The sequence below is a fragment of the Nicotiana sylvestris genome, chromosome 9, assembly GCF_000393655.2.
Source record: "Nicotiana sylvestris chromosome 9, ASM39365v2, whole genome shotgun sequence".
Lineage (NCBI taxonomy): Eukaryota > Viridiplantae > Streptophyta > Magnoliopsida > Solanales > Solanaceae > Nicotiana > Nicotiana sylvestris.
In genome coordinates, this window is record NC_091065.1 from 80,573,495 (window position 1) to 80,586,368 (window position 12,874).

Sequence of the window (12,874 nt, forward strand, 5' to 3'; positions counted from 1 at the left end):
CTTAGACGTATGCTTAGGGGTGGTTGACAAGTAAGACTCAGGCACCCGTCCCATTGGTTTGGGTCGTCACACTTTAGGCCATCCACATAGTACACGTTCTCAATTGAGTGACAAGAAGATTTTCCAACTTTTCCAGCACTGAGAATGTACCCTTTCCTTATTCACAGGGTACATTCCCTTCCTGCAGGGCTTTCAGTGAGAAGAAACCTATGGTGCTTCCAGTCACATGCTTTGAGCATCCATTGTCCATGGTTCATTGCAGTCCGCTTCCTCTCACTATTCCTTGCACATGCAAATCTTGGGTTAGATTTAGAAACCCAAACTAGTTTGGGTTCCTTGTTATGATAGAAGGGATGGATGAGGGCTTTTCTATGTAGGCAATATTCATTTCTTGTGACTGGCACTTGTTCCCTTGTTAGTAGTCACTTTGTCAGTAAACACTTTGTTTTTTTGAACAAATTGAACCCTAGCCTGACAATTTTCTTTGAAGTGTCCATTGTTCCCACAATGTGTACACAGCCAGTTATCAGGAACAGTGATGTCCTTCCTGTGAGAGTTGTAAGGAGTTTTCTCCCTTTGGAACCCGATTCTCTGCCTGTTTCCACTATTATTCAAATACATGGCAGTGACAACATCTGAGGACCAGGTCCACTTCAGAGATTTCTCAAGATCAATATTTACTTTCTACAATTCAGCTTGAAGTTGCCGATTTTTTTCAAGTTCACCACATATACTAGTTTTCACATCATTTAATTCATGTTCAAGCTTGATGTGTGTCTCACTAGCTACTTCCTTTCCTTTCCCAAGACTCACAGTCCCATGTTCTCTATTGAGTCCCTCAATGGTTTCCTCTAAGTCAGTGATTATCACTAAAAAATCATCCCTCTCTTGATCAGTGGCTAAAATGTTTTCTTCTAGAATGTGTTTCTCATTGCTGAGACCTTCTATTGTTTCCTTCAAGTCAACAACCACTACCATCAGGTCATCTCTCTCATTTTCTACACTAGTTATTTTTTCATTTATAGCTTCTTTTTCTTTTTCGAGATTAGATATAGTCTCATTTAGGTCCACTACACAGACCACCAGATCATCTCTAGATTGTTCAGCTTCTCGTAGTTCTATGGTCAGGATCTCCTTATCATTATCAAGGCTATAATAAGCATCAATTAGAACATTTGTTAATGTCCTTAACTTCTTAGAAGAGTAGGATTTTAGATTTCTCTGAACATTCCTGAAATTTACCTCATCATCTTCATCTTCTTCATCCTCATCAGACTTGTCACGCCCCAAACCTGGGCCTGGACGTAACACGACACTCGGTGTCTGACTACATATGACCGAGCGAACCAACTGGCTGGTTGAATCAACATATGGTATCATAACATACTAAATGCGAAGATAAACTAATATATGCTGATATACTGAAAGTCTGGATGATATAAATCAAAATGCGGAAATACTATTACATTTCTGAAACATATTTGCAGCCAACATAGCTTAATATGAAAAGTCTGAGACTCTGTCTAACTGTCACTCTAGTCTATGAAGCCTCTACTGACGTACTGAAAACACTGACTGCCTATAATACCGAAAGACCGTAAAGTAATGATAATTCCCCGAAAGAACTGGGGATCACCAAATAGCTGGTACGAGAATCCTAGCGCTCTGAATCATCAACCTGTAAATCACTACCTGCATCATGAGATGCAGGCCCCGGGCAAAAAGAGACGTCAGTACATTTGAATTGCACTAGTATGTAAAGCAACTGAAAGAAAGAATTATAAATGCTAAAACTGAAACTAAGTTGATAACTGAGAATTAATAATTGATAACTGAAATGATAACTATTGAAACTGAAACTGAAATGATAACTGTTAACTGATAAATGAAATGATAACTGGAATGATAACTGGTAACTGAACTTATAACTGATAACTGAACTGATAACTGGTAACTAATAACTGAACGGTAACTAATAATTGAACTGAAAGAAAGTAAGGATATGAATACTCTCTCTTCTGAATGATGAACAACCTGTTTATCTGAATATTAAACTGTGGCCTCAGGCCCAATATATATATGTGCACAAACTGCAGTCTCGGGCCCAAGTAAACGTATACATAACTGCGACCTCAGGTCCAAAATGCATAAAACATAAACTCCGGCATCTGGCCCAAAGATGCATAAAGCATAAACTGCGGCCTTAGGCCCAAAGATGCATAAAGCATAAAGTGCGGCCTCAGGCCCAAATACAAGTGTTCAACATTCAAGATTTAAAATCAGGAACTGAGAATCATACTGCAATATATGATAGTGAAATACTGAATCACATTGAGTTATATAATACTGGGATACTGAATAGGACTAGACTGAGACATGTATTCTTGAACTGATTATGAACACTGAAACTTCAACTATTTATGGCATACTGAGTAATCTATACTAAGACTTGGGGGCATCAAACCTAAGTCTATATTGAATATGCACTGAGCTCACAACGTTCAGAATGAAAGCCATGAGCGAGTTATGAAGCTAGAGAATAGAAGCTCTACAACTATTCAAGGAACTAGACTTAACTATATTTTTTGAGGCAATTGATACGTCGTAAAAGAAACGTAGTGTAGGGAGAATCATTAATATTCCCAAACATAGAGAGTTAGCCTCACATACCTTAACTTCCTGCTCTTGAGCATAATACAACATTCGCCAACCCCTTCAACTTCAATCCTATATCAATACAAGTCAAAGGGATTCCGTGTTAGCAATAATACTCATGTTTTGGTCACTTAGGCATTTTCTCAAACACTTGATGGCATAAAACTTCATAGTCCTTATTAATTGTGTCTCTATACCCAATAACCCATTCTCTTGCTCCTAGATAAATTCTAAAATCTCAAATAGTTATAATCAACATTATTTTTTATCACCCATAAGGTAAACAACACCCTTAACCAACAATCAACAATCAACAAGCCAAACCTATAATTTTTCATGCTTTTCTATCAAACCCATCAACTCATATCTCATGAACTTGAGTCAATAATCATTAATCCAATGCTAGAATCAATTAGAGGGTGAAGACATTACCTTTTTGACGTTCAATCTTCTTGAATTCGAGTTCTAGGGTTTCTTCTCTTAACAATGATGTCCCAAACGAATATCTAATGATATGGAGGGTTTACCCATGTTAATAAGATGTTGGGATATTGAAATTAACTTAGAATCACCATTAGAACTTACCTTGGGTGGTGGAAGGACCCTTAAGGAGTTAGGTTTTTGAGAGTTCCTCTTTCTAGAGCAAGTTTTTATGTTTTGGGGTTGTGGGGGACAGAATATGGCTTTAAAACGACCCCCCACCAGCGCGCTCGTGCACCTGGAGGCCTGCCCGTGCTACTGACTGCGCTAAATGGCAGTAACACTGCCTCAAAATTAGCGCGGTCGCGCTACCGGGCGCGCATATCGCATACTATTATATAAAATGTGCATAACATTTTGCACAGAGGTTTTTTTAGGCTCAATAATATATCGTTGGAAAGCTATTTTAAAATCCTACAATTTTCATTCTTTGAGTTTTCCCATATTCATTACATATTTTCACTAAATCCTGATGGAATACGAACCTTCTGCAAACTTAGTCGATTTTGTCAAATCTTATGCACCTCACTTTCCATCTTGATTTTGAAGTGACTATTTTCACCCATAATCATCCCGATGGGACTTCACATGTTCCAGATATAACCTTACCACTCATTTAACACATTCACACCTAAGCCGAATTTACGGGGTGTTACAAGACTGAGCCATCAATGCTAACAATGAATCATACTTCATTGCTTCAGTTTCCACTGCCATCATGGAACTGTTTTCTGCATCTGGTTCCCTTTCTGATTCACTGGAGGAGTCTCTCCAAGCATCAAGAACCTGCTTCACAATATTGTCAGCTGCACTTTTTTGATTGAATTGTTTGTCTGGAACCAGGTTCCTTTTTTGCTGCTTTGTCAGGATTTTGTTTGTATTGCTCCTGTTTCACTAGTGGACAGTCTTTGATGAAATGCCCTAGCATTCTGCACCTGTGATAGAGATTATTGTTCCTTACCTTACTTGAACTGCCCCTCTTTGGTATACGCTATTTCTTCGAATTATCTTTTGAAATCTTTTAGTAAGATAGGCCATATCACTATCTTCATTACTTGAGTCACTGCTTTCAACCTTGAGTACCAGGTTCTTTTCCTTCTTCGGCTCTCTCCTTTCACTGTCTTTTTTTGTTAACTCGTATGTCTTCAGATTACCAATCAACTCATCCATGTTAGAGTTTGTTGATCTTTAGCTTTAGTGATGGCATTTACCTTACTTTTCAAAGAACCAGGTAGAACACTGGGGATTTTCCTTACAAGCTTGTTTCTGGGAATAAGATCTCCAAGTGAATGAAGCTCATTTATGATGGAGGTGAATCTGGTGTGCATATCCTATATAGACTCATCATCCTTCAACCTAAAGAGCTCATACTATGTGGTGAGCATGTCAATCTTGGACTGTTTCACCTGAGTAGTTCCTTCGTGTGCGGTTTGCAATGCTTCTTATATTTCTTTGGCAGTATCACAAGCTGAGACTCTGTTGTACTCATCGGGTCCTATTCCACACACCAAGATTTTCTTGGCATGATAGTTCTTTTCTTCGGCTTTTCTGTCTATGTCGTTGTACTCTTTTCTGTCTTTCGGCACCATTGGTCCAGTTTCTTCAAGCTTCTTCATAGGAACATGTGGACCATCACAGATGATGTCCCACAACTTTGAATCTCCGGTCATTATAAAATCATACATGCGAGTCTTCCACCAGTCATAGTATTGACCATGGAATCTAGAAGGTCTGTAGATTGATTGTCCTTCCTCAAAGTTGGATAGAGCAGCCATTGAGATCCTTTCTAGGTGTTAGCCTTTTAGAAAGAACCCGTTGTGATACCAATTGTTAGTTTATATGAGTCTACCAAACAGTAGAGTACCTGGTCCTCTATAAGGTTATCTAAGAATGCTAGTAAAACTGTAAGTAAATGAGACACATGAATTTTTACGTGAAAAAATCCCACACAAGGGGACAAAAACCATGACCTACCCTTGTAGGCTTTCAACTTCACTAACTTGTAATCTCACTATTACAAGCCACTTTGTAATACCTCTACTACAAAAGATTCAACTTAACTAACTTGTGATACTCTTACCACAAGCCACTTTGTGACTCTATAGTTATAAAGGCTTTAAACTTATGACTAAACCTAGTCACAACATAAACTTAGAAAGTTTATGGATTTTGGTTTTCCTAAAACAAAGCTTCTAAAAAGCAAGATAGGAGTTACTATGAAGAACAAATAACAAGATTACAACTCAACTACGGATACACATAGACTCATTGTGAAACTGATCCTTTAGTGGAGTTGTCTTCTTGTTCTTGACACACCAGTGACTTCAATGTCGAATGAACACTTTAATTCTTGAGAGAACATCACTGAATGTTCAAGTGAAGTGTTGTACCTTGCACTAGGTTGTTATACTACAAAAGACATCACAATGGTGATGTCAAATCTTGGCAAACATTTCTTCCCAATGAGAAGTGACTGCTGCACTGTCTACTGCACTATCGCATGTACAGTTGCGGATAGTCACTTTCTGCAGTTGCGTTCCAGCTGCATAATTGACTTGTACTTCTGTCGGAGAACCCTAAGGGACCAGGTTCCTGTTGTGTTCCTCTTTGTAACAGTTGCGGATAGTCACTATCTGCTGTTATGTTCCATCTGTACAGTTGACTTGTACTTCTGTCGGAGAACCTTAAGGGACCAGGTCCCTGTTGTGTTCTTCCCTGTGGTTGTTCACTCACTTGCTAGAGATCAGACCAAACATTGTTCATTTGAAGAGTACACCAGGTGGGTGAGGTTCTTTATCTGGTTCTTGACAATAAGTTTGTTTGATTATCAAAACATAAGAAGCATAAGGCAAAGACATTGAAAACCCATCAATCAATAACATCAATAATCAAATACTCAATTTACAAGAATTTTTACAATTATAGGGTATGAATACACGACAATGAAGTAATCACATAAAAATCAAGGAAGAAGGAACCCAACAAATATTACAAGAGCAACATGACAAGTGAAGCACGAGACAACTAAGGTGTGCAATTACAACGATTAAAACAAGTAGCAGATAAGCATGGAGTCATAGAAGGAACGTAACAATTAAGAGGTCACAAGATAATAAGGAAGGCAACAACTTCAACTAAAATATATAAGTGCAAAATATCACGTAAGAAGTCAATGAGTGCTAACAATGTCAAATGAAGTAACATAACACGTCATGACACTTCACTTAAAGTCATGGAAAGAGTCTATATAACCTAAACCGATCAAATACCACATATAGCCCGTGTACCCACTCGTCACCTTGCATATATGACTTTCACATAACACAATTAGAACAATCAACTCGAATCCTAAGTGTAGTTACCCTCCCCCACAAAGTTAGGCAAGACACTTACATCAAAGAAGCTAGACCGATACTCTAAAATGACCTTCTCGAGTGAAACAACCTCCGAACGGCTCAAATCTGGCCAAAATAACTTCAAATTATAAATAAACTCATAGGAAAAAATTTCAAATAATAAAGTTTCGATCTTTAATAAAAAAATAAAAAGTCACCCGCACCTCGGAACCCACAGAAATTCACGACAAGTTCAACCATACAAAAATTATCAATTTCCGATATCGAATCGCCCTTCAAATCCTCATTTTACATTTTGAAAGATTTTTACAAAATTTTCCATTCTCTTCTTTTCAATTCACTAATTTAATGATATAAATAAGTATGAAATCATGAAATATAATTAATTTCAGATATAGAACACTCACCCCGATCAAACACGAGAAAAACCCTTCAAAAATCATCCAAATCCGAGGCCTCTAGCTAAAAAGATGAAAAATGGACAAAACCCTCAATTTTGGAAATTATATTCTGCTTCCAAGTAACATAAATCGCGATTGCGAAGAAGAAAAATATCACATGCCAAAAAATGTGCTACATGAATAGGGAGGTGCGAACGTGATGCACTAAGGATCTAAAGCTACGCGATCGCGAAACAACGAATGTGAAATGAGATGAAACAGAACTCCCACTTCCGCGATCGCAAACCTTTAGTTGCGAACGCGAAGAAAAGTTTCTTCCTACCTCCACATACACTATACGAACATGGCTATTTCATCACGAACGTGATGAAAAACACCATATACCAACTAATCAGCAGTCTAACATGGAGAAAGGGTCTGTAGTCCATCTGAAACACACCCAAGGTCCCCGAAACCCCATCCTAACATACCAACTAGTTCCATAACATAATAGGTATATACTCGAGACCTCAAATCACATCAAACAACGTCAAAAATACAAATCGAACTTATGAATTTCCAAATCTTCCAGCTTTCAAAACTCATGCCGAAGCATATCAAATCAACCCGGAATGACGTCAAATTTTGCATGCAAATCTCAAATGACATAACAGAGCTAATACAACTTTCAGAATCGCAATCTGATCCCAATATCGACAAAGTTAACTCCTGGTCAAACCTTTCAACCTTCCAAAACTTCAACTTTTCATTTTTCGCCGAAATGCTTCAAATTATCCTACAGACCTTCAAATCCAAATTCGGGCTCACGCTTAAGTCCAAAATCACCATATGAATATGTTGAAATCATAAAAATACCATTTCTGAATCGTCTGCACGAAAGTTAAATTCTGGTCAACTCTTACTACTCAAGCTTCTAAAACAAGAATCTGTCTTCCAAATTGACCCTGAATCGTCCGAAAATCAAACTTGACCACACACACAAATCATAACACATAATACAAAGATGCTCGATACCTTAAGCCACCAAACGGGACACTAATTCTCAAAATGACCGGGCGGGTCTTTATATTCTCCTCTTCTTAAATAAATGTTAGTCCTCAAACGTACCAAGAATCATTTTGAAGTCATCAATCACTGAGTGAACTTACCATCATACACCCGCAGGTGACCCCATGTCATCCCAAATTCACATAAGTGTGGCAACAATACCTCAACTGAAGATTTTTCCTTCCACCAATATCAATAATCCTTAGAACCAAATTCCTTACCATCCAATCATTTACAAAAGACCTAATTCATATATCAACACATGGTATCAGCCTCAACCAGCTACAACAATGTGACGACCCGGCCAATCATCTCATGAGTTACCACTATGTTTCCCCCATTTTTGCTTCTTAATGCTTTGTTTATCGATTCTATGTGTGAACAGATTGGTTGGCTCGGGTTCAAAAAGATTTTGGTAAGGTTTGAGACACTTAGTCTCTTTTGAGGAAGCTTAAGTTGGAAAAGTCAACAGGATATTGACTTATATATTAGAGGGTTCGGATGTGAGTTCCGATGATTCGGATAGCTTCGGGAGGTGATTTGAGACTTCAGAGCAAGATCAGAATGTGTTTTGGAGATCCGGAGTAGATTTAGGCTTGAATTGACGAAATTGGAATTTCGGCGCTTCCGGTTGATAGGTGAGATTTTGATATAGGGGTCAGAATGGAATTCCGAAAAGTTGCAGTAGGTTCATTGTGTCATTTGGGATGTGTGTGCAAAATTTTAGGTCATTCGGACGTGGTTTGGTAGACTTTTTGATCAAAAGCAAAATTTGAAAGATTTTGGGAACCTTAGGCTTGAATCCGATGTGTTTGGTTGATTCGGTGATGTTTGAGGTGTTTTGAGATTGGTATAAGTTTGAGTAGTGGTATAGGATATGTTGGTGCGTTTGGTTGAGGTCTCGGGGGCCTTGGAGAGTTTTCGGATGGTTGTGGGAGAGTTTGGAATTTTGGGGAAGCTGCAGAATTTTTCTGCTTCTGTTGTTTCCGCACCTGCGGATTGGGGACCGCAGGTGCGATGCCACATATGTGATGCCGTAGATGCAAAGAGGAGGCCACAGAAGTGAAGGTTGGCCGTTTGGAGCTTAGCTACAGATGCGGTGAAGAGGGCGCATCTGCGGGACCGCATGTGCGATTCCTGGGCGCAGATGCAGCCCTGGGGGACTGAAGTGAAAACCACAGAAGCGGTTCATGGACCACAAAAGAGGTACCGAAGAAGCGGTAAAAGGGCCGCAGGTGCGAAATGCCTGGGCCAGAAGGTATAAAAGGAATCCTTCACGATTTTTGAGTTATTTTCCACCATTTCTAAGTTGGTTTTGGAGCTTTTTGGGAGATTTTGAAGAGGGAATTCAAGGGAGCTTCGTTGAGGTATGTTGAACCTAAAACTCGTTTCTATGGTATTATTTCACGGATTAGAGCTGTAATTATGGAAATTAAGGGTTAAAAATTGGGAAACTAGGGCTTGTTACTGGAGACCTTGACTTGAGGATTTGAGGGGCCATTTGTGGTCGGATTTTGAGACTTTTGATATGTATGAAATCATAGGGAGATAAGGAATCTATTGATGTAAATTTTATCGAATTCCGAGACGTGGGCCCGGGGATCGGGTTTTGGTCAATTTCGGGATTTGTGTTGTAATTTGATTTCTTTCGAGTGGGCTTTACCCCCTTAGTATATTTTGATGGTTTTGCACTGATTTTGGTTAGATTTAGAGCATCCGGAGGTCGATTCGAGGGGCAAAGGCATCGCGGGCTAGAGATTGGACCGGATAGAGGTGAATAATGATTGTAAATATTTTCTTGAGGGTATGAAACCCCGGATTACACATCGTTGTGCTATATTGAGGTGACACACACGCTGGATGACGAGCGTGGGATCGTGCACCATTGGGGATTGTGACTTAGTCCATCCCGAATGACTGTTTACCGTGTAATTGATTGAAAACTACTTGATATCATCAAGTTTTGGACTGAATGCCATATTTGGGCCTCGTGCCAACTATTTGGACCCTTAGGGGATTCTTACCGATATTTCCTCACTGTTTTGACTTTATACTTGCACTCAGTCATGCTATATTCTAGTGTTTCCATAACTCAGCCATGTTTACTCTGTTTTAACACATTAATGATATTCGAAATGATAATTTGAGCTAAGCATCATGTTTTACTGTTGCCCGAGTGGCTTATGAGATTCTGACTGAGTAAGGCCGAGGACCTGTGTTGTGAGGATACATTGATTTATGATTATGAGGCCGAGGGCCTGAGATTGTACGCCACGAGGTGGCTTGTTGATATGAGGCCGACAGGCTACTAATTATTCCAGGATATGGCTTGATATTGCGCTTGGGCTGTAAGGGGTCCCTCCCGGAGTCTATACACACCCAGTGAACGCGGGTACCCATTGTGATATGAGAAATAGCCTGAGGGGCTGGTGTTGTTCCACAATATTGCCCGAGGGGCGGATTCTATTGACATTGTGGCCGAGGGGCAGATTTTTATTTGTTTATCTGTTCTAGTTGCTTTTTATTTAATTGTTTAACTGTTAAAAAGATGTTTTAAAGAAGCTTATTCTGAACTAAAGTGTCTTTATATGTTTTCATTGTTTCATTGGTTTTACTAGTTTTATAATGCTTCCTTATAGCATGTTATTGTGTTTTTTACGTGATTTCATATCGCTTAGTCTTCATTTATTATTATTACTCACTGAGTTGGAGTATTCACTTTACTCCCTGCACCCCGTGTGCAGATTCAGGCTCTTCAGGTCCTGTTTGCGAGGGTTGAGAGATTCCAGCAGATTTCGGAGTTCACTAGGTAGCTGCTCGGCGTTCGCAACCTAGTACTTCTCCCCCTATCTTATTTTTCTCTTGTTTTAATTCTGTAATAGACTATGTAGACTCTTCCTATTTTTAATCGGTTAGTAGACGCTCATGACTGGTGACACCCCGATGTCGGGCTATGTGTATTCCGCAATTGTACTGTTTTACCTTTGCTTTGGGAATATTATTATGTTAAAGACTTAAATTTGTATTATTTTAACTGCTTAGAATGAATTGAGTGTGTGTCGGCTGACCTTGTCTTCACGAGAGACGTCATCACGACAGGGTTCGGGTTTAGGGTCGTGACAAGTTGGTATCAGAGCCTAGGTTGCATAGGTCTCACGAGTTATGAGCAGGTTTAGTAGAGTCTCACGGATCGGTACGGAGACATCTATATTTATCTTCGAGAGGCTGCAGAACCTTTAGGAAAAGCTTCATATTCTTGAAATTCTTATCATGCGAATCTGTTGATACGAGTACTAAACTTCTGTTATTCTATTCTCTCACAGATGGTGAGGACACGTGCTACCGGTCAGGATGGACGATCACCAGTACCACCAGTTGCGGCCACTAGAGGTTGAGGACGCGATCGTGGTCACGGTAGGGGTAAGGGTGTAGCCCGCATAGCAGCTAGGGCAGCACCTGCAGATCCACAAGTCTCCCCAACTCAGGATCAGGTCCCAATTGTGGACGCTCCAGCAGCACCAGCTCAGGCACCAGCTGTGCCCATTGTGATTCCGGGTATTCAGGAGGTCTTGACTCAGATTCTATCAGTATGCACTGGCCTAGCTCAGGCGGTCTCAGTTACTACAACTGCAGCTACTTCTCAGGCTGGGGAGGCACTCAGACTCCCGCCGCTCGCACACCTGAGCAGGTCATGCAGGGACTTCAGACACCGGGGGCACATCCAACCCAGACGGTTGTAGCTGCTCAGGACTATGTAGCTCCTGCCATGCCAGAGGACAAGCAGCGTAGGTTGGAGAGGTTTGGCAAACTTAAGCCTCCAACTTTCAGTGGTGCAGAGGGCGAGGATGCCCAGGGATTCTTGGACAAGTGTCAGCGGATTCTTTGCACAAAGGGTATTCTAGAGACCAGAGGGGTCGCTTTCACTACTTTTCAGTTTTCTGGAGCTGCCTTCACTTGATGGGAGGCGTATAAGAGGCGTAGGCCTGTTGGTGCAGCACCCCTTACCTGGCAGCAATTCTCCGTTCTCTTTCTGGAGAAGTATGTGCTGCAGTCTTGCAAAGAGGAGCTGCGTAGGCAGTTTGAGTGGTTACGTCAGGGAGAGATGACTGTGACGCAGTATGAGATGAGGTTCTCCGTGTTAGGTCGTCATGCTATTTGGTTGGTTCCGACAGATAGAGAGAGGATTAGGAGGCTTGTGGATGAACTCACTTATCAACTTCGTATTCTCATGACCAGGGAGAGAGTGTCTGGTGCTACTTTTGAGGAGGTTGTTGACATCACTCATGATATTGAGTCAATTTGTCGCCAAGAGCGAGATGAGAGAGAGGCCAAGAGGACTCGATGATCTGGTAGTTATGGTGGTGCTCCTTCGAGAGGTCAGTTTAAGCACGACAGAGGCCGTCCATTCAGGCATGCTCAGCCAGCTTGCCTAGGTTATCATGGGGCGTCATCAGGTCATGGTTCTCACAATTCTCATCAGGGCTAGTCATCACTTAGTGCCCTTCTAGCTCAAAGCTCGTCTTATGCTCCCTCAGTTCATGGCTTTTCTATGGCAGGTGCATCTGCTAGTCATTTCGGTGCTAGGGGTTCCCTTCAGTCCCCGTCTCCAGCACCCGGGAGTTGCTATGAGTGTGTAGAGATGGGTCATATGTGGAGGCAGTATCCTCGTCATCCTGCGGGTTTATCTCAGTAGAGGAGTCAGCCATCGGCTTCAACGCTAGTTACTTCACTACCACCCACCCAACCAGCTAGGGGTGGAGGTCAGTCAGCTAGGGGTCGCCCTAGAGGAGGAGGTCGATCAGGTGGCGGTCAGGCCCATTTCTATGTAATTCCAACTAGACCCGATGCTATTGTTCCGATGCTGTTATTATAGGTATTGTCTCAGTCTGCCACAGATATGCCTCTGTATTATTTGATCCCGGTTCCACTTATTCT

The 12,874-nt window shown here is 40.9% G+C and overlaps 1 protein-coding gene across 1 annotated transcript; it reads right to left on the minus strand.

Annotated features, from left to right (window-relative positions):
• Positions 1-384: 384 nt before the first annotated feature.
• On the minus strand, positions 385-4,305 carry LOC138877821 (uncharacterized). The gene is made up of 4 exons (XM_070157464.1): positions 4,097-4,305; positions 3,792-4,021; positions 726-1,298; positions 385-635 (listed from the first exon to the last, which is right to left on the minus strand). The coding sequence occupies exons 1-4, from the start codon at positions 4,303-4,305 to the stop codon at positions 385-387; spliced, it is 1,263 nt and encodes a 420-aa protein (XP_070013565.1).
• Between the last annotated feature and the right edge of the window lie 8,569 nt (positions 4,306-12,874).